General features: G+C 38.4%; 1 protein-coding gene across 7 annotated transcripts in view; it reads right to left on the bottom strand.

The window, feature by feature from the left end:
- Nucleotides 1–7764: 7764 nt before the first annotated feature.
- The window catches only part of PIKFYVE (phosphoinositide kinase, FYVE-type zinc finger containing), an 87427-nt gene continuing 72274 nt past the window's right edge, over nt 7765–22917 (bottom strand). For all 7 annotated transcript variants that reach the window (XM_042949972.1, XM_042949969.1, XM_042949966.1 and 4 more), the window contains 10 exons: nt 22714–22797; nt 21545–21642; nt 19590–19754; nt 16768–16827; nt 15941–16117; nt 14856–14959; nt 13957–14085; nt 12613–12874; nt 12134–12208; nt 7765–11012 (listed from right to left, as the gene is read on the bottom strand). In XM_042949972.1, coding sequence (XP_042805906.1) covers nt 10897–11012; nt 12134–12208; nt 12613–12874; nt 13957–14085; nt 14856–14959; nt 15941–16117; nt 16768–16827; nt 19590–19754; nt 21545–21642; nt 22714–22797 — 1270 coding nt within the window. In that variant the 3' untranslated portion in view covers nt 7765–10896. The remainder of the gene's footprint in view (nt 11013–12133; nt 12209–12612; nt 12875–13956; nt 14086–14855; nt 14960–15940; nt 16118–16767; nt 16828–19589; nt 19755–21544; nt 21643–22713; nt 22798–22917) is intronic.

The raw sequence follows: 22917 nt of genomic DNA, 5'->3' as shown, positions 1-22917 counted from the left end.
TGTTAGCAATAGAAATGCCCATGAAATTCTCTGTGGAAAAATCTAGAGGTACCTACCAAGCTCTGTGGCCAATAAGCTACAGAGCAATTAGTTATGCCTATATATTCTTAAACAACCTTGAAGTTCCCCAGCATTTTCAAGATGAGAAGCTAAAAGGCAGACATGGTGGCAACACCAGGAATCTGGCTCAGGGTTCTTTGCTCCCCGGAACATGCTCTGCCCAGGTGATAATGCGTAACTGTGTACAGGATCACAATTATCTGCTGGTACCTCAAGGCATATAATTGCACACTGAATTTAAATCTTCTCTCCTAGTTACATTATTATCTCTCTATTTTAATTTGTTGCAGATAATAGGACTTCAATTAGAAGAGATTGGGGTTTTTTTAATCATTTTTAAAACAGTCATAAATAGGGTATTACTTTTTACTTTGACAGAGGAACATTGTATCAATTTCAACACAGCACTTAGATATAATCTTTATAAATTCCATCTGCTTTGGGCTCCTGCTTCCACCAAAGTGAGGTAGGAGGGTCCAGATTTTCTGAAACCATCATGAAAACCAGGAAAAATACACAGAACGATGTTTTTCAAAACTGGTTATCAGCCAGCAAAGGAAAAGGAAAAAAAAAAAAAGTGGATCCTTTTTTGTTTTTAAACCAAGTCATTTATTTAGAATTTTTAAACATATTGAATGGTTTTTTATGAATATAATCTATTGTCAAATTGGCTTACATACACCACCAAGGGCTCATCCCAACAAGTACCCTCCTCAATGCCCATCACCCATTTTCCCCTCTCCCATACTCCCCCATCCACCCTCAGTTTGTTCTATTTAAGAGTCTCTTATGGTTGGCCTCCCTCCCTCTCTGTAACTTTTTTTTTCCCCTTCCCTTCCCCCATGGTCTTCTGTTAAGTTTCTCAAGATCCACATATGAGTGAAAACATTTGATATAGGACAGCGGATCCTTGAGAGGTGAGAAACAAATGAGGTTGAGCCCAGTTTGACCCAGATTATGCTCAAAAAGCTTTTAGGTCAAGGCAGAGGAAGGGGCAACTGAGGAGGATCCTGTTCTAGTCCTTGAGGGAAGACCTAAGGCAGCTGAATTCATGGGACAGAGTCTGGAAGGGAGAGGGCCTCGCAGCGAGAGAGCCCCAGAGATCTGCAGATGATAGGTACCCAGCACAGCACTGCTCTTACCTACACGAGGAAACTGCCCATGGCAAGATGGCGGGAAGAAGCCATCAGAAATGGAAGTGTATTCTCTTTTCACTTGCCTATATCCTTCTAAAGAACAGTTGGTTCTTTGAATTGGGGAAGGAAGAAAGTATTTTAATAGGATAATAGCAGTAAAGGACAAAAAGACCTCCCCTCCCCATTTAATTTCATTAAGATCACATCTCTAAAGTGAGGTTATTCCTATCTACAATATCATCACTTATTTGTTTTGGATTTTTTGCTTTTTTGTTTCAGAAAAATAATTACAAAGGTAGTATAGACAGTTTCCATACCCCCAGCTTCCCTTACTATTGATATCTTACATTTACTAAGGGGCGATTGTCACAATGAACCAATACTGATATTCTTACTAATTAAAGTTCATATTGTGAGATTTTCCTAATGTCCTTTTTCTGATAGTCACTCATTTGTACTTATGACTCTATTTCAGTGGTGTATGGACAGCAAATTTATCAAATACATGCTCTTTCAAATGAAAAGCTTTTAATGTTACCTTCATTTGAAAAAAAGAATTACAATTCTGAGTAGAAAATATTAAACTATTTCTAACTTACACCTCCATCTGAAAACTACATATTCTAAGATATAACAGACTCTTGTCAAAAAGTAGCTTAGAAGGCACTTGGGACTCTGGTAAAGATTTTTGGGACTTGGGTCCCCTTGTCTCAGGCGTTTCCTATTGCTCTAAAGAAAGAATTCAGAAATCTTAGAAACAAGTGCTTCAGAGCCCTCTACTGGCCTCTCCTCACCATTGCAACCTCATTTGGGTTCATTTCTAACCCTAGCCAACTCCCTGAAAGTACCTTCCTCCCTCAACCATAAAAGCAGGGGCAGCTTTTATGATACCTTGCTAAGAGCCATATAAGTGCAATCAATGTCTTAAAGGTGAGAGTTTATAAAGTTAAAAGTTTTCTCAGCCCTGTTACACATATTCTGACAAACTTGAAAATTTTAAATGTAATCAGTCAGTAAATAATAACCAATCAGAGCCAAATTCAAGACAGCTAACTCCAAGGATGCATTAAAGGACATTTACTACAGTAAAATTATCATCTCATAGCTTTTGTTTTCAGTTTTAAAAATCAGGAATAGAGGGGCGCCTGGGTGTCAGTCGGTTAAAGCCTCCAGCTTCGGCTCGGGTCATGATCTCATGGTTTGTGGGTTTGAGCCCCGTGTCAAGTTCTGTGTTGACAGCTCAGAGCCTGGAGCCTGCTTCAGATTCTGTGTCTCCCCCTCTCTCTACCCCTCTCCCACTCATGCTCTGTCTCTCTTTCTCAAAAATAAATAAATGTTAAAAAAAATTTTTTTTTAATCAGGAATAGAGATTTTAAAAAAAGGAAAAGACTTCTTTCAATAGGTCAAGACACTGGGGAAAATTCCTGGGTTAACAACTGGTAATTTAGTCACTTTCTCACTCCATGACGTTCAATTTCAAAACACTTTCCTTGGATATCTACCTTCTCTTTTGTTTTAACCTAAGACATCAGAATACATGTTCTAGAACAGAAGTTCTCTTTTGGGCACAAATTGTTAAGATTGGAATCATACCAAGTATCCTTATCAACCACGATGGAATAAAACTACACATCAACAGCAGTAGGGAAACTGGAAAATTCATAAATACACAAGAATTAATAACCAGCATGCACTTGAACAACCACAAGTTCAAGGAAGAAATCACAAGGGAGATTAGAAAATATCTTGAGACAAATCCACAGGCAGACACAACATACCAAAACTTACGGGATATAGTGAAAGCAGAATGAAGAGGGAGGTTCACAGGCATGAACATGTACACGGAAAAAGGAAGGTCTCACATCAACAACATAGCTTTACATCTCAACGAACTAGAAAAAGAACAACTAAACCCAAAATTGGCAGATGCAAGGAAATAAGGATTGACAACAGAGATAAAGTAGAGAATAGAAAAAACCCCACAGGGGTGCCTGGGTGGCTCATCTGACTTCAGTTCAGGTTATAATCTCACAGTTTGTGAGTTCAAGCCCTGCATCGGACTCTATGCTGACAGCTCAGAGCCTGGAGCCTGCTTCGGATTCTGTGTCCCCCTCTCTCTCTACTCCACCTCTGCTCACGCTCTGTCTCTCTCTTGCTCTCTCTCCAAATTAAATAAACATGAAAAAAAAATTGTTAAGAAAAAAACAAAAGGGTTGGGTTTTGGGAAAGATCAACAAAATTGACAATCCCTCAGCTGGATTAAGAAAACAAGATAAAAGACTCAAATATGTAAAATCACAAATGAAAAGAGGGGCATTACAACTAGTGTCACAGAAATGAAAAGGATCGTAAGCGAATACTATGAACAATTATAGGCCAAAAAACTGGGTAATCTACAAGAAATGGTAATTTCCTAGAAATATATCATCTACCAACACTGAATCAAAGAGAGTCTGAACAGACCTATAAATAGTAAAGAGATTGAATCAATAATCAAAAACCTCCCAACAAAGAAAATCCAGGACCAGACGGCTTCACTGGTGAATTCTACCAGTGATTCAAAGAAGTAATGCCAATCCTATACAAACACTTCCTAAAAACTGAAGAAATGAAAATACTCCTAAACTGATTTTATAAGGCCAGCATTACCCTGATGTCAAAGCCCAAGAAAGACATTACAAGAAAAAAAAAAAAAAAAAAAAAAAAAGCTATAGGCCACTATCCCTGATAATATAGATGCAAAAATCCTCAACAAAATACTAGCAAACTGAATTTAACAGTACATTAAAAGGATCAGACACCAGGACTAAATGGGATTTATCCTCAGGAGGCAAGGATGCTTTAATTAACGCAAAAATCAATCAACACACTATACCACATTAACAGAATGAATAAAAACCACTTAACCATTTCAATCGATGCAGAAAAAGCATCTGATAATACTGAACACACTTTCATGATAAAAACACTCAACAAACTGCAAATAAAGAACTACCTCAACATAATAAAGGTCATATATGAAGAGTCCACAGCTAGCATCACTGAAACCTTTTCCTCTAAGGTCAGAAACAAAGCAAGAATGTGCACATTCACCATTTATATCCAAAATAGTACTGAAGCCCTGGCCAGAGCAATTAGGCAAGAAAGCAAAAGAAAAGCATGTTAATTAAAAAGGAAGAAATAAAAAGGTCTATTTGCAATTGACATCATCTTATATGTAAAAAAACCCTGAAGAGTATATACACACACAAAACATGTTAAAATAAATTCAGGAGAATTGTAGGATATGAAATCAACACACTAAAATCAGTTGTGCTTCTACACACTAACAATGAACAATCTGAAAAGGCAATTAACAAAACAAGTTCATTTATAACAGCATCAAAAAGAATAAAATACTAAGAATAAACCTAACCAAAAAGTGAAAGCCTTGTACTCTGAAAGCTACAAAACACTGGGGAAAGAAATTAAAGGCAGCAAAAAAAGGGGAAAGACATCTTATGATCACAGGTTGGAAGATTTAATATAGTTAAGATGTCCAGGGGCGCCTGGGGTGGCTCAGTTGGTGAAGCGTCCAATTCTTGATTTCAGCTCAGGTCATGAGCTCACGGTTCATGAGATCAAGCTCTGCATCAGGCTCTGCGCTGACAGCCTGGAGCCTGCTTGGGATTCTCTATATCTCTCTCTGCCCCTCCCCAACTCACACTCACTTGCACCCTCTCTCTCTCTCCAAATAAATACATATTTTTGAAAAGAAAAAAAAAAAGATATCCATATTACTCAAAGCAATCTACAGATTCAACATAATCCCTATCAAAATGACAATGGCATTTTTTTAATGTAAAAATAGAAAATTTCATCCTAAAACACATTTGGAATCTCAAGGGACCTCAAATAGCCAAAAGAATTTTGAAAAAGAAAAAAAAGTTGGAGATCTCACACTTCCTTACTTCAAAATATATTACAAAGCCACAGGAAGCAAACAGTGTGGTACTGGCCTAGGGACAGATACATAAATAAATGGGATACATATAAAGAGGTCGGAAATAAACTCTTGCTTATATAGCCAAGTGATCTTCGATAAGGGTGCCAAAATCACTTAATGGGGAAAAGACAGTCTCTTCAACAAATGGTATTAAGAAATTGGATATCCACATGCAAAAGAGTGAAGCTGAACCCTTATTTTACACCATATAAAAAAGCTCAAATGGGTTGATAAGACCTAAACATTAAGACCTAAAACTGTGAAGCTAGAAGAAAGCAGGGGGAAAGCTTCAAGATACTGAATTTGGCAAAGATTTATTGGTTATGACACCAAAAGCACAAGCAAAAGGAGACAAATGGGACTACATCAAACTTAAAAATGTTTGCATATCAAAGGACACAATCAACAGATTGAAATGGCAGTCTATGGGATGAGAGACAATACTAACAAATCTTATGTCTGGTAAGGGGTTAACATCCACAACATGTAAGAACTCCTACAACCCAACAACAAAAAAAATCAAGGAGTCCAAATAAAAATGGCAAAAGGACTTGAATAGACATTTCTCCAAAGTTAATGTACAAATGATCCACAAGCATATGAAAACATGTTCAACATCACTCATCATGAGAGGAATGCAAATCAAAACCACAATGAGGGGCTCCTGGGTGGCTCAGTGGGTTAAGTGTCTGATTTCCTCAGGTCATAATCTCACGGTTCGAGAGTTCCAGCCCTGCATCGGGCTCTGCCTTGATAGTGCAGAGCCTGCCTGAGATTCTCTCTCTCCCTCTCTGCCCCTCCCCAACTCACAAATGTCCACATATACGCACACACACACACACCCCTCTCTCTCTCTCCCTCAAAAATAAATAACAAAATAAATTAAAAACAATAAAACAAAACAAAACTTAGAGGGGCACCTGGGTAGCTCAGCTGGTTAAGCATCCAAGTTCAGCTCGGGACATCATCTCGTGGTCTGTAAGTTCAAGCCCCACATCGGGCTCTGTGCTGACAGCTCAGAGCCTGGAGCTTGCTTCGGATTCTGTGTCTCCCTCTCTCTCTGCACCTCCCCTGCTCGTGCTCTGACTCTCAAAAATAAAGAAATTTTTAAAAAATAATTAAAAAAGAAAAAACTTAGAAAAAGCACATGAGATATTATGTCACACTCATTAGGATGGCTACCATCAAAATAAGTATCTAAGTGTTAAAAAAGGATGTGAAGAAATTGGTACCCTTGTATACAGTGGGTGGGACCGTAAAACAGTACGGCTGCTAGGGGAAACAGTGTGAAGGTTCCTCAAAACATTTAAAAAAAAATAGAACTGCCTTGTGATCCAGCAATCCCACTTCTCCATATTTATCTAAAAGAAGTTTTTAAAAGAATCTTGCACATACATTTGAATTTCCATGTTCGTGATAGCATTATTCACAGCAGCCAAGAGGCAGAAGCAATTCAAAGGTGCACTGATGATGAAAAAAGAAATGTGGTGCCTACATACAATGGAATATCATTCAACCTGGAATAGCATTTAACTTAACAGAGGGAGGAAATGCTACAACATGAATGAATCTTGAGGATAGGACACTAAGCAACATAAGCCGGCCCCAGAGAGACAAATCCTGTCTGATTTCTCGTAAAGTACCCGAAGTGGTCAGATTAACGGGAACAGAAAGCAGGATGGTCACGAGAGACCAGGGTGAGCAGGAAGAGTTGTTAAATGGATGCAGTTGCAGGCCTGCAAGATGAGTACGTTCTGGGGGTATAATGTGCAACGTGAGTATAGTTACCACTAAAGTATATACTTAAACGCGGTGAAGATGATACATTTGGGATTGTCTTAACCACAGTTTTTAAACGTGGGTTAACAATCTTAACTTTGTTAAGCACTGACCCAGGAATTGTACAAGAAATGAATTTCCAACACAAGACACTTCCTTCAGGTAAGTGGGAACAGAGCACTGGCTGGCAGGTGCCTGCACTGTCTCTTTACCCGCAGGGCAGAGGCGGGGCTGCAGGAGCCGACGCGGCCGCCAGGCGGCGACGCTGTGCCCCGGGGGAGCCCAGGCGCGGTGAAGGGGAGCGCGCGTCCACAGCTTCGAGCTTGCAGCACAGCGGATCCACCGCAGGCAGGCGGGTCGTGTCTGAACACGTCTGAGAGCAGCCAACAGCTGAGAGCCTGCCAGAGAGGTGAATTCGGCCTTCCCTGGCTTTCCTGAGCGTCCCGCCAAGAAAACGGAAACACATGAAGACCAGGAGGAGGACAGAAGAGGCGAGGCCATTAGTGGTAGACGCAAACACACAGGTTTAAGACCCCCTTTCTGAGACTTAAGAAGGAAGGGCTGTTTACTAGTGAAAGACTTAAATTCTCCAGGGGGAAAAATGATGGGGAAGAGAATGAACAGAAGGCAACGCTTTGAGGCCAGAGGCCAGAGGCCAGAGGCGAGGGGCGAGGGGCGAGGGGCGAGGGGCGAGGGGCGAGGGGCGAGGGGCGAGGGGCGAGGGGCGAGATTTGGGCCCCAAACTCCATCTCCCCGTGTTAATTTCCTGAAGCCGATTCAAAACAAACTGAAGTTGATTCTCAGTTTATTGTAAGTCTTCTTTATTTATAGTATGTCTCCAAAAGGTCAAGGCAGTTTTATCTCTTAAATAACATGTCAATCATATAAAACAGCTAGAACCAAGGTAGAGAAATATATACAATATAATACAGTAAGTATTTTCAATATTGTTAATTGAATTTTTCATATTAAATTAAAAGAGGATATTGTGATTTACAATGTCATTTCTCTAGTTAAAATTAAACCTGTCAAAAGGCATAATGTACATTTTTTACAAAACCAGCACAGCAGCATTAATAAAACTGCTCATGATTGTAATCTTTATTTTTCTATAATACACTGCACCCGTGTTACAAAAACAAACAAAGAAAAAGGCATTGCACTAGATGGTCTGAATACTGCATAAGTCAGTATGTTAACACTTGAGGAATAATGAATGGCCTGACCTGTTTCCCCACCAGGCTCATTCACAACAGTTTCACTCTGCTAGCTAAGCAAACTTTCTACAGGTAGGTTACTTTTCCTTGGCAGTTTTATACAAGCCCACTGCTAGTGGGTAAAATGCCAAGGAGACACTGATGCCACCAAAACCAATACGACCCTATTTACAAAACCCAATAAAAGCCAAGGCTAGAAAAGCACTCACGACTGGATCAAGAAAAAAATTATAAGCAGCATATTTTGTAGGAAATTTTGAATGTCTAGAAATTTAAATTATTCAACAGACTACAAAAGGGCTTGCAATAGCTGGTTCCCCTTATTTTTCTCAGGCTTGGGTAAGAAAAAAGGAAATCCTTTTTATTTTTCCATAAAGTTTTGATGGCATCAACAACCTTCACATTTATAAATAGTATTTTTATACAATGCAACACATTCACATAGTTTTCTTGTGCTACTATCAGTTATTCTTAGGATTCATATTTTATTCTAAGGAAGAAAGTACTCAGGTATCTTCCTTAGTCGTAACTTTCCAACATTGACATCCTCCAAGCCTCGAAAGGGAATTCAAGAGAGGCGAGCAGTCATTCAATGCTTACCACTGAAGACCATGCTATTTGAAACACCTTATATATGTATATATATATATGGTAGTGGCCTCAACAAAAGCAGCAAGGGCTGAGGATATAGTTCTACCACTCATGACAAATTAACTTCCCTTGCATTAAGACAGTTTTAAAAGGACAGGTCACCCTTGCAAGGCAGCAAGTATTGCTTCAAGATTATATTATCCTGGAATTTTTTTAGCCACGGAATTATCTAAGAGTCAGCAGTGCTTTAAAAAATAATCTTTCAAGTCATGAGCAAGCCAAACAAAATCAACGTGACATATTATTATCAGGAGTTATTCCAGTGAAGGATCCAAGCTACACATACACATAGTGTTGAGACTAAAACTGAGAAACGACCTGATTACAGCTGAGGGAAGATAACTTGTGGAGGTGTGCGTGACTGGGGGGGGGGTGCAGGAAACAGACAAGATAAATACTCCCAAGTATCCTGACACAAAAAAAGAACAGAGACAAAACCGTGTTTACATTCAGAATGAGATGCACGATCCATTGTTCCTGGACTCACAAGAAGTTAACAATGTTCCAATGTTTCTCTTGCAGGACACAGTCCTTTTCTCCTCTAAAACCACCAGTGTTCTGTGTGTTTTCAAAAGGCACACCCAGGTTTTTGGGGTTTTTTTTTTAAGCTTATCATCAGTTTTAAGTCCTTGGCCAACATGTTTCTAGTTCAAAAGAAACCACGGTTTCCAATAAGCACCAAATACCAAACTAATGTTTTCATTCTCTAAAGCAAACTTTCCAAAATGTTCCTATTTCACATACTTATAAGTCTCTGTAACCGGAATGTACCCAGATTCCTTTTTCTTGTTTTGTGAAAGTTACAATAGAAATGTGCTCTTACAGGAAAGCCTGAAAAGAACAGAACTTTATATAAAACTTTATAAATCCCCCAAGTATCCTTGTTAGGGAAAGAAGCCACGAGGAAATATTTGGCGTTCTGTTATTTCCCCAAAGATAGTTAGTTTAGTACTCTATCTGATCATATTTTAAAACAAACAAAACTCTATTAAACAAGAAGTTCCTTACTACAAATATTTTATCTCTTAACAGTTCTCAATAATCAGAACTGGCCTAGAAACTGGCACAGAAAGTTAAGAAACAGGGATGTCCACACTAGAAACCTCTTAGTTTTATAGATGCCACTTAAATTGCTATCTGTATTGAAAAAGACACTTTACCTTTACAAAAAACAAGCAAGTGCCTACCTCTCACCCAATTTCTTGGATAAGGTCTAATTCCTTTTTTACATTAAAAAAATCCTTAGTAATTCTCCCTTTGGGAATTTAGTCACTATAGACTCATTTACTGTTTCCCTGAAAGTGGAGGAAAACCTACAAGATGAGCAGGTGCAGAGAAGTGTAGTTGAACATATTAATTGCAAAAAAGTTACAAACAAGCTTAAAAAACAGCTCCAAAAGAAGGCTTCGGGTTAATAGCTATAGTCTCCTGTCATCCACAGAGAAGAGAGAACCTAAACAACATCAAGCATACTGAAAACCAGAGCAAGATAAGAACACACAACAGGGTTCCCAATTTAAGTCAAATTCTTCAATAAAACAAGAACAGATTGTGTCAATCTGTTTGACTGGCCATTAATAGTATAATTTGGAATTTTTTAAAGATTTCATAAATTCTGATAATACATAACATTATATTGTCACATAAGAAACACAAAGTCACCAGCTCTACAAATGCTTTCTAAGTAAAGAATACGTCCAACATGATGCCAGGAAACTCACAATCTAGGAGACGTTATTTTCTTAACAGGATTGTTAACAAGTCTGACAACCGTTTTTTACCCTATCTCATCTCTGACCACACATTTGTCTTTAATCCTTTGAAACGGGTCTATATTCCCGCTTAAGTGGAAAAATGTTCATGCAACCTCCCGGCCTAAGGACAGCTAATTTGTAGGTATCAAAACCAAAGTGCAAATCCATGGAGTTTTAACACTTCAGGTACACGGAGCCCACACAACCACAGAACGGAAAGGCCTTGGCATACTGTGGAGAATGTGATGAAGAAATAAAACATGTAGCTTATTTTTGGTCCTTTGTTCCAGGCACCTTTTCACTCATGGTCTATTTCAGCAGTTCAGACCTAAGCCTGTCCAGTGGTCTGGTACCATCAGGAAGTACTTGTCCATTGCTTCACAAAATCTAGTCCTGTACAACTCTGGAGAGACCACGGTGGGCATTTTACCTGAGATTATGAAAAGAGCAAAGGGAAAAAGCTGTTACATAGTTGATCAACAACTGATCTGAACAGCTATGTTCTTTCATGAAAACTGCCATAAAGACACACACACCACAGCAGTCTCAGAAAGGACAGAGGGGTGTTCACTGTGCCCCACGACATGGGACAGGTCCTTCCTGCTAGGGGGTTCCATTTTAGAAGACTGGCTCTTGCCTAGAGATGCGAAATGTATGAAAGCACAAATGGAGCTGGCAGTGCTCAGAGAACTTTGAAGATTGAAGCGTTAATTAGAGACAACCTCTTATTCAGAATCTATGGCCTTTTTTGGGTAACTTCTCAACTTGAGAACCCTTGGCAACTTAACACAAATTTAAAACCAATTATTCCCCCACCTACGCAATTCCCTTTATTATTTGATCATCTGGGAAATGATAAAATCAGAGATAACCACTTACTTTTTTAGAATTTAAAAAAGTACCCACTTTTTATTTCCGGGTTTTTTTTTTAATTTTTTTTTTTTTTTTTTATTTTAGAGAAAGAGCGAGCATGAGCAGGGAGAGGAGCGGGAAGAGAAAGGGAGGGAGGGAGGGAGGCAGCGGGGGGTGGGGAGAGAGGGAGGGAGAGAGAGAGAAAGAAAGAGGAAGAGAGAGAGAGAGGGGGGGGGGGGGGGGGAGAGGGAGAGAACCTTAAGGAGGCTCCATCCATGCTCAGCACAGAGCCTGCCACAGGACTTGATCCTACGACCCTGGGATCATGACCTGAGCCAAAATCAAGAGTCAGATGCTTGGGGTGTTTGGGTGACTCAGTCAGTTGAGCATCCAACTTCGGCTCAGGTCAAGATCTCATGGTTCGGGAATTCGAGCTGTCAGCTCTGTGCTGACAGCTCAGAGCCTGGAGCCTGGAGCCTGCTTCCGATTCCGTGTTTCCCTCTCTCTCTGCCCCTCCCGGCTCGTGCTCTGTCTCTCAAAAATAAATAAACGTTAGAAAAGTTTTTTTTTAAAAAAAAGAGTCAGATGCTCAACCAACTGAGGCCACCCAGGTGCCCCAAAAAAGTATCCATTTTTTAAATGTTAACTGATAAGGAAGGCAGAAGAACAGTTTAAAGAATAAACAAAAATTCTGCTCACCTTGTCCCCCTAAAATTCCTGTTGATTTCACAACCATCTCAAGCTTTTTGTCCCATGTAAATGTTCGAATATAATCTGTTACAGGAGGCAATATTGGCAGTAAAGCTACGTTAGTAAGTGTAAGAAAATAACGACAGGAATTACTATTACTTCTACCATGTTTACTGAGTGCTAACAACACTGCCAGGTGCTGCCCCCAAGGTTTGTCTCCATATTAATTCATTCAATCCTCATTACAACTTCACAGCGCTTCATTTACAAGTAACTTTTTCAATACAGGTTGTTTTTGGTAAAGATAATGAAAATGAAAATGAGGACACTGAATAGAAGGTAACTAGAATTTAAAAGCTATTGATTGTGAATTTTCAAGTGTAAGTTGGTGAAAATATTTAACAAGCTATTACGAGACCAGGCTGAGTATAATCTTCAAATATACTCTGGCTTCAATCACGAACTAGAAGGTATGCTTGCCGACTTACCTATAATTCCGACTACCAGCTCATTGCTGGTATCATCTCGTCCAACCAGCAAAGAATAATCTATAATGAGGTGGCTAGAAAGGAAGTGGGAATCACTACGGATCGAGGCTCTCAGCACGGCTTTGGAATGAGAACGGATATACAGGGGGTTGTCTCGAACCATCTTTAAGAGATTTTCATCCAGCAGGACTACATCACAGCTCTCTTTCCCAGTATCAGTTTTTACATTTCTATTCCTAAGTGAACCCTTCAAATCAAAAACCTAGCAGAAAAGAAATTCTCTGTTATTTATGCATGAGTTGTGCAATGAATTAATGTAATTAAATTGGAAATGCAGAAAGACTCTTTACAGCCCATACCATTATATACACTGTTAAATTTAATTTTAAAACTTAATCATAACTTATAGAAGCCATTAAATGCATGCATTATAACTGTTCAATACATAAAATAAATGGTGATGTGATTCATCATTGAAAATTAATACCTAGGTAGTCAACTACTCAAACATTTCAGAAATACACTAACACACTTAATCAACTTTAAGAAACATTAACAAATAACTCCAAAAGTATATCACTGAATCGTAAAGCAGTTAAAATACAGATGCAAACAGTCTTAGGAAACTTACAGCTTTGATACCAAAACCCTATGCAATACTTACGGCAATATAGAAGCAACAGCAGGTCTCTAGAAATTTTGGGGTAGTAAAAGCCACACACTCAAAGGTCAGGGGACTTAGGTCCTAGATCAGTGCAACATGAAGTGTGTTCTGCAGACTAATGCTAGTCAGTTGTCGCTGGCTCATGACAACATAAGGAGCTAGTGCTAGAATGTGAAACAGTTGCATCATTAAGCACACTGTTCGTTCAGCACAGCACCACACTCTCAATGAAGAAAGCAGTGCATTGAATTATATTCTAGTATAAGCTCCTTACCTCACCAGACTAGGGACAAACAGTTCAAGGACCAACACTCTTGAAAGGTACTTTTCTAGAATCTAAAACAACTTGAGTTCTGATAGTATCTGTGTGACTGTCAAAAAGTTAAATTTTTCTGGGTCTTAGTTTCTTCCTCTTTAAAACAGAGATGGAGACAGATCTGCCTTCTAATTCTGTAATTCTGTGTTTCTAGGATATTGGAAAGGTTAAATTTGAGGACCCATCTACAATATTCCTCTTTATTCTTTCCTACAGGGTTCAACAATTCCAAAGTTAAAATTGGCCTAGCAACAAAGGCTTAATTCTATTAAATAAGATGTTATTCTCTAACTCCTTATAATCAGGAACCAGAAGTGCCAAAGTTTCCAGTAGCTAAGTGGCTTGCATAGTTCAATATCCTTACCTGTGCCATCTTTCTCCCATAGAAAAGATTTTCCATGACAAGGAGATCTAACTTCTTCTCAGTATTGTTCTGAGAATTCTTATAACCAATTCTGTAAACTCCAAGAATTTTGGCCAATGCAGTGGGCCTCTGATCAAGAAAAAAAAAAAAAATGAAAGTCAACTCTTATCAAAAATAATTATTTGTAATTTAATACCCATATCTGGATTATCCATGTAATATCCAAACTAATGTTCTATTAATAGGACCAGAGGGCCTTGAAAGAAACTTAAACCCTTGAATCTCAGAAGCAAGTGAGAAGTAAAACAGCAATGCCAATAAAAACATTAATGATCCTTAATATTCGCCCAAAGGATAAGGCTTTACAATTTCTCAAAATCACAAATTTTACTATGACGTATAATTTCCCCTAAAATATGCAATAAACCATAAGTGAAAAACAATCTATGTGACTCCCTTATACACTCACTGGGAAGATCATGGCTAAATGTCAAGTGGGCAAACCTGAACCACTGGCTGCCTCTCTCTCTACCTAAGGATCCATACACCTGTCTTAACAAACACTTCTAGTTTCTGTCTTCACAAAATTACAAATTCTAATGTGCAGGCATTAGCATTCAATCTTAATGTTTCTACACACACACACACACACACACACACACACACACACACACACACACACTAAATGCAACCTGCTCAAGATCTCTTGGTTCCGGGCTGGCAAAGGTAGGAAAGAGGGTTTGAAATGACTACATTCTCTCACACTTTAATAACATAACAGAGATCCAGTCATGTCCTGTCCCTATTTTAGCATGGAAAAGACTGCCATTGGGATGAATTCTCAGGATGTGAAAAAGCCCAAAAAACTCTAATTACGGACCAAGGTTTGGGATTTCTACCTTTTGTTGAACAGCATTTGTAATATAATTGAAGTAGTGTGGTGCAAAGTCGAGGAAAGACTGGACTTCCAGACGAGGCATCTGCTTCAAAATGAATCTATCATCTAAAAGGTAGAAGTGTCATATGCATTTATTCAGTCACAGTATTTCCTGAGGTAATCTATAATAAATCATTCCAAAGATGCCAAATGATTTGTTTGCTTCATAGCTTTAAGGGATATTTTCTAATGTCAAGGGAAAATTTTAATCAGAATATAGTTCTCAATGGGGCGCCTGGGGTGGCTCAGTCGGTTAAGCATCTGACGTGAGCTCAGGTCATGATCTCACAGTTCGTGAGTTCGAGCCCCGCAGCAGGCTCTCGGCTGTCAGCATAGAGCCCACTTCGGATCCTCTGTCCCCCTCTCTCAGTCTCTCAAAAATAAATAAATAAACAAATAAATAAATAAAAAGAATATAGTTCTCAAGTAATTGAGGGCTCAAGAGGTTCCTGAGGATTTATGTAGTCAAGAACCACACCTAAATTCATAACTAGATACTAAGTAAAACTACTTACTGAGTGCTAACTACTATGTAAAATTTTATAAACTCCTTTGTTAACAGTGCAGTAAGTCACAGTTATGAAGGCTTGTATCAAGCAACATTCCTCCTGCGGCATTTTCTCAAATAATTTTGCTCTCAGGGTATGGAGAACGGAACATAAAGTACAAACGGTCATCACCTTCTGTAAACCTCTGCAGGTGAAGAACCTGGGCTTCCGATTTTCAAGTTAAGTATTTGTATTTTTATCTTTCTCTCACCAGCTCTGAGGTACCCCTTTTGACTCTTCTAGAAATTCTCTGTTACTATTTACATTTGGAGAAGTCAAAACCAGATCAGAGTTTAGCAAGGATCGGATCAATGTCTGTCTCTAAATACGCACCACACATATGTACACTCTTAAAAATTATTACATCCTTTCAACCATAAAAAAAGAAACCCTTGCTTGACAACTGGCAGTATCATACAACCTCAATTTAAGTGAGTCCTAAATTATCTGAGGGCAAAAGATAGCTACTACTCAGTCAGTAGAAGATAAAAAGACTTCCCTTCCGTGGCATAGAAGGCAGCTCCTGATTTGCCCCCACGGGCCTGCCAGGGCGACGAGTGGGAAAGAGAACGAATGAAATCTTCTTCACTGCTCCCCAGAATCACCTCACGCATCTTATGAAACTCTCCCGCATAGTAGAGCCGACAGTAAAACTTGGCATTCGCGTCAGAAAATTCTATAAACAGAAGTGTTAAAGATAAAAGGGGGGTGAGGGGCTTTTATGAGCCAAAAATCTCTCTTCCTTCTTGCTCACTCCCACCACCAACAAATGCGACCATTTGGTTTTCTTCACGACAGCATTTCTCACGCCACATCTACATCCCTGTTTATCACAGTTCTGTTAAAGTAACCCTCAAGGAAAATTAAAAAACACCTTATGACCTTACAGAAAAATCAAACATAAAATAAGACCCATTTCTAACTTTATAGGTTACTGTATTTTCCTCATTGTGCTTTTACATCTTAAATTTTACTACATATTCTGGATGACACGTTTTTGGCACACACACACACACACACACACACACACAAAATGCTAGACACCTGGTCACGGCTATAGCTCTAGACTACATAATAATTACTTAAACGTTAGAAATCAAATCATTATAAATTAAATTATAATTTAAACTAAGCTTCTTTATAAACTAAATAATGTTTATTTTATAAACTAAATCTAGATTAAATAAAGTTTATGTCAGGACACAGACTTAATATTTATTGTAAGAAACAGGATATTTATCTAGTATACAACTAGAAGCCTGAAATAACAGTTTCCTCAATTACAGTCCCCGTCCCTGCACCATCAGTATTTTATCTCTTACTTACGTAGTTCCACGTGAGGATTTATGAGTTGTTTCTTTTGTGTATCTCCTCCATCTACCTCATCTACAAGGTTTAATATCGTTAGTTAAGCCAAAGTTTTAAATGGGTTACCAGTTCATTTTGTTTCCCCACCCCCCCCCACACCCCGACATAATAACAAAAACTAACAAGTCAACCCCCTGTTATCCTGGTCAAATCACTCTCAAGCAAGTATTATATGTACAATTAAGCTTGTGTAGACTATTACAAAAATATAGGTACCTGTTGTATGGAAACCAATTTGACAACAAATTTCATATATTGAAAAAAAAATATAGGTACCTTTTGAAACATCAATTTTCATATGAAAAATGGAGAAATTCAGGTTGAAGAATACTTTTTCTTGTATTTGATGCCTCTGAGAGTAATATACTAACTCCGCTCTTACATCAAGTTTCCATTACTTCTTTCTCAGTTTATGACTGTCTTCCCTGTGTGTGGAATCATGCTTCTCCAACAGCCTGAGATGCTTTTTTTTTTGATGGATAATCTTTTTTTAATTTTAATTCCAGTGTAGTTAATATATAGTGTTATATTAGTTTCAGTTGTACAATACAGTGATTCAACAATTACATTACACAGTGCTCATCATGATAAATACACTCTTTAATCCCCCTCTCCTATTTCACCCATCCTCACACCCACCTCCCTTCTGGTAACCATCAGTTTGTTCTCTATAGTTAAGAATGTTTGTCTTTTTTCTTTCTTTCTTTCTTCATTTGTTTTCTTAAATTCCACATGTGAGTGAAATCATATGGTACTTGACTTTCTCTGACTTATTTCACTTAGGATGATAGCCTCTACATTCATCCATGTTGTTGCAATATATACATATATAAATGGTATAGATGCTACTTCTTTATCCATTCATCTGTTGATGAACACTGAGCTACTTCCATAATTTGGCTATTGTAAATAATGCTGCAATAAACATAGGGGAGAATATATCTTTTAGAGTTAGTGTTTTTGTATTTATTTTATTTTGTTTTTTATTTTTTAAAATTTACATCCAAATTAGTTAGCATACAGTGAAGCAATGATTTCAGGAGTAGATTCCTTAATGCCCCTTACCCATTTAGCCCGTCCCCCTTCCCACAACCCCTCCAGTAACCCTCTGTTTGTTCTCCATATTTATGAGTCTCTTCTGTTTAGTCCCCCTCACTGTTTTGATATTATTTTTGTTTCCCTTTCCTTATGTTCATCTGGTTTGTCTCTTAAAGTCCTCATATGAGTGGAGTCATACGATTTTTGTCTTTCTCTGACTAATTTCACTTAGCGTAATACCCTCCAGTTCCATCCACGTAGCTGCAAATGGCAAGATTTCATTTTTTTTGATTGCCGAGTAATACTCCATTGTATATATATCCCACATCTTCTTCATCCATTCATCCATTGATGGGCATTTGGGCTCCTTCCATACTTTGGCTATTGTTGATAGTGCTGCTATAAACATGGGGGTGCATGTGTCCCTTCGAAACAGCACTCCTGTATCCCTTGGAAAAATGCCTAGTAGTGCAATTCCTGGGTCATAGGTAGTTCTATTTTTAGTTTTTTGAGGAACCTCCATACTGTTTTCCAGGGTGGCTGCACCAGCTTGCATTCCCAGATGCTTTCTTTGTTATACGTTAAGATATATATACAATACATAAAATATACTAGTGTCTACCTCAGAGCAATTTTTTATATTTGATTTGTGTGTCTAGATCTACTCTAATTATTACAAGTTTGGAACATACTTTAATAGTTAGAAGAAATAATCCTCTATGTCTCACATTTCAAAATTAGTTTTCTAAGCACCAATGTCTTCCAAGGATTACAGCCCAACAGAAGCCTACAGAATCCTAAACAGATAGCTTAAGTACTAATGAAAATATATTATGCTATCTTGTAGACTACTAATTCATGATCTAACCCAGGGTCACCAAACTATTTCTGTAAGGGCTAGATGGTAAGTATTTTATTCAGTCAAAACTATTCAATTTTTCAATATAACACGAAAGCAGCCAGACAATAAGTAAATGAATGGGTGTGCTTATGTTCCAATACAACTTTACTTACAAAAACAGGTGAGCATGATTTGCCTATGCCTGGTCTAACCTCATATCCAAACATAATCAAGTAGACATATTTTAAAATATCAAAACGGGGGCGCCTGGGTGGCTCAGTTGGTTAAACGTCCAACATCAGCTCAGGTCATGATCTCATGGTTCATGAGTTCGAGCCCCATGTTGGACTCTGTGCTGACAGCTCAAAGCCTGGAGCCTGCTTCTGATTCTGTGTCTCCCCCTCTCTCTCCCCCTCCCATGCTTGTACTCTGTCTCTATCTCTCAAGAATAAATAAACTTAAAAAAAATTTTTTTTCAAAAAATAAAAATAAAATAAAATAAAATAAAATATCAAAACGAAGGCAGACATCAATGCCCTCAACCCTATAGAGACTGGAAAAGAAAGGAAATGTCTAAGGGGGTAGTGGAGTGAAAACATTTGAATATATACTGTGACTTACATGTTCTACGTGTGTAATGTCACTCAGTCCTAGTAAGCCTCAGAAGACATCGCTTTTGCCACTTTACAGGTATGGAGGAAACTAAGGATTTCTGATTCTACCACACAGTAAGTGACAGCAATAACATCTGGCCTCTATCAGCACCATGCTTTTTCCACTCTGCCATACTGAGGCATGAGAAGACAGCGAATGTCTGAGTTTCAGCAGTAAGAATTATCTACTTAAGACTAGAAAGAACACAAGCAGCTAAAATAAGCTCATTTGGTTTCCTTTAACACACCTTGAGACTCAGCACCTTGATTCTCCGTCCCCTCCTTGCCCGTCTGCCCAACCTGGTAGTAAGCACTGTCTGCTCCACGTAAGGTCTCTCTTTTCTGGGAAGAGAGATCAGGGCTTTTCCCTGCTGTCCCTCGGAAGAAGGACAGCATTCCAGAAGTCTTTTTGGCTAAAAATAAAAGGTAACATATTCAGTACAGGTCACTACAGGTGAAAAGAGAAAAAAGATTTTCAACTCATTCCTTTCTTAGCAAGAACCCATTACACGAAGGTAATAACATTATTCCATATGTTTTATGGGTTTGGGGGGGAGGTGGTTAGTCAAGCACTTTTATTATCAGAAACATAAAAGAAGAGCTATGTTCAGGTAGCTATATATCAAAATGAGAAATTCTACAGAAAAACAGAATTCAGAGTTAAAGGTAATATCTCTGTACCATTTGTGTTCCTATATTTTAACACAGCAAAATATAAGATTTTTTCAGCATTTTTCTGTATTTTTCTGAAATTAGTATAAGATGGCCAAAGCTTACATACCTTTTTTTAATGTATTTACTTGGGGTGGGGGGAGAGGAAGAGACAGAGAGGGAGAAATAGAGAATCCCACGCAGGCTCTGCACTGTCAGTACAGATCCCGGAGACGGGGGGGGGGGGGGGGGGGGGTGGGGGTGGGGGGGGGTGGCGGGGGGGGAGGTTGTTGGGGGAGGGAGGGCAGGGGCTCAATCCCACCAACCATGAGATCATGATCTGAGCCAAAATCAAGAGTTGGACGTTCAACCGACTGAGCCACCCAGGCGCCCTAGCTCACTGTAATTTTATTCCTAGTTTTGAATTTGGTATATACATATATATCATCTATGTATCATCTCTGAGCTTAGCATATATGATTCTAATCTTGTTCAATTTACCATCTATAAAATCCACATAAAATGTCATTCATAAAGTGCTTATTAGTTTAGGGTGGCAGACCCCATTATGGCCTCCTTAATATCCAAGCCCACCTTGTTCCTTGCTGAAAGAACTGCAATTCTGGTTGGGGTGGCAATGTGGAGAACCCCAGAAAACGAATCACGATTTGTATAAGCAATCAGGACAGCGCTGTTGTCCCTTCCAGGAAGGGGTGGTCACGAGATTCCTCACTAGCCAATGAGACCGCAGGGGAAGCCTCTGCATTCCTCATCACAGGAAACAGCTGCAGCTTATACCTACTTCCCTTCTCTCTGCCTCAAATGGAGACATGAACTGGAACATTCTGATCATGAGGAAAATTTAAGAGAATCATAAAGAAACTACCCCCTCTACTGTCATGACAATGCTGACTAACTGAACCAATGCCAGCAACTGCCTGTCTCCGGATGTTGCTTTTTTAGAAAAATAAACTGTTATTTGGTTAAGCCCCAGTAGTCACTTGAGTCTTCTGCTATTTGTAGTGAATAGATTCCTGACAAAGCCAAAGAGATCCATGTTCAAATCCCACCTTCCAGCTACTTCTGTAATCTTGAGCAAGGTACTTAAGTTTAACTTTCTAAAAACTGAGGATATATACAATAATTCTTAGTAGTTATTATGGGGGTTAAAGGACATGACACATGAAAAGTTCTTTTCACAATGCTAACAATACTGTAAAAACTTTTTTAAGTTTCAAAACACAAAAGTTTAAGTTTTTTAAAGCCACTCTTAGCTTGTATACTTCAAACTGAAAACTCTAAGGCAGATTCTGCTTCTTTTTGCAGGACCTATGAGTTTCTAGAAGTTTCAAATCCAATAATCAGGTAAAGATCAAACGAAATCAAAGTATGTATAAAAGAGGGCATACAAAAATTTATTAACACGTATAATACTGTAAAGACCAGAAGTAATAAATTCTTGCCAGATGCTATTTCTTATTCAATGTTTTCTTCTTCAAACCATAATTATAAATAAAACTAATAATAACTACTCCTCTATGTATAATCTTACTTGGCTGTGGTTCTGCTTCTGCTGTACGGTTTGTCTGTCCTCCGCTGACCTCAGGTAATCTAATAGGGCTGCTGCTCTTTGGTCGGCTGTCCAAAGTACTGAAAAAAAAAAAAAAAAGAAAAGTTAGATTCATACTACTCACACAGAAAATGGTTCCTACATTAATTGACTCCCCACCTAACCCCACCCACAGTATCCAAAATTCAATTCATAACTCATACAAACACAGGTTATAACACAGAAGAAAGATCTTCCTCTGAAGCAAAATGTTGTAACTATGAAAGTATACGGAAAATATATGACAGCAGAGCCTTTTATAATACTTTCCCCAAGTCCATTAGAGCTATATTAGCACCTGTAAGTCAAACAATTACAGAAAATACCAATTTCGTATTTCTCAGTCTAGTTACCACATTAATAAATCAGATCAAATTGTGTCACATTAGTGAAAGTCAAAAACCTATTTCAATAAGAAAATAACGAGCCTACGACAATTTCTGTCTACATGTGTAAAATACCGAACATACTAAAAGAACCAGTTTGGGGGGGGGGGGGGTTGTTTTTAAACTATTAGAACGTTTAGTTATTATTGAAAATTCACAAGTAGTTTAAATTACAAAGTAAAGCAGTGGGTTACTAATTTCACAAGTTACTATTATTTAAATAAAAACAATAAGGAGAATTTAAAATGCTGAAAGTTTAAATCTGCAATATACACTGAACGTCTATGGCCATGATCAGAAAACTACTATCCAAAAGCACCGCTGAAGGCCTTTTGCTATCCTTGAATTTTGTTCTGTTAATTGTTGGCTAAAGTTTGAATGCCACTGTCGGTATCCTAGAAACTTTCATGCTGATAATAATATATTACAATAAAATCGAAGTATGAGCATTTAAAAAATGATGACATAGGGGCGCCTGAGCGCTTCGGTCGGTTAAGCCTCTGATTTCAGCTCAGGTCACGATCTCACACTTCGTGAGTTCAAGCCCCATGTCGGGCTCCGTGCTGACACCTCAGAGCCTGCAGCCTGCCTCTGATTCTGTGTCTTCCTCTCTCTCTGCCCCTTCCCCACTCGCATTCTATCTCTCAAAATAAACTTAATAAAAATAAAGAACTAAAAAAATGACATATAGCCAAATTAAATAAATTCTACTCAATCACAGATTACCTATTTGTTGGAAGCCCTTCTTCAGCACTGTTCCGCTGAGTCACTTTGGATAATTCCTCTAAGGCATTTCGGTATTCTTTACAACTTAGGGTAGAAATAGGTTGCAACATGTTAAACATTAAACTTCTCTTCAAAATAAATCATATACTTTAGAATAAGCTCTGCATTACAGAAATACAATCGTTTTGTGTACCCGTAACTAAA

This window comes from Panthera leo, chromosome C1, assembly GCF_018350215.1.
Source record: "Panthera leo isolate Ple1 chromosome C1, P.leo_Ple1_pat1.1, whole genome shotgun sequence".
Classification (NCBI taxonomy): domain Eukaryota; kingdom Metazoa; phylum Chordata; class Mammalia; order Carnivora; family Felidae; genus Panthera; species Panthera leo.
The sequence above is the reverse complement of the archived record's forward strand: the minus strand, read 5'-3'. Positions and strand labels throughout refer to the sequence as shown.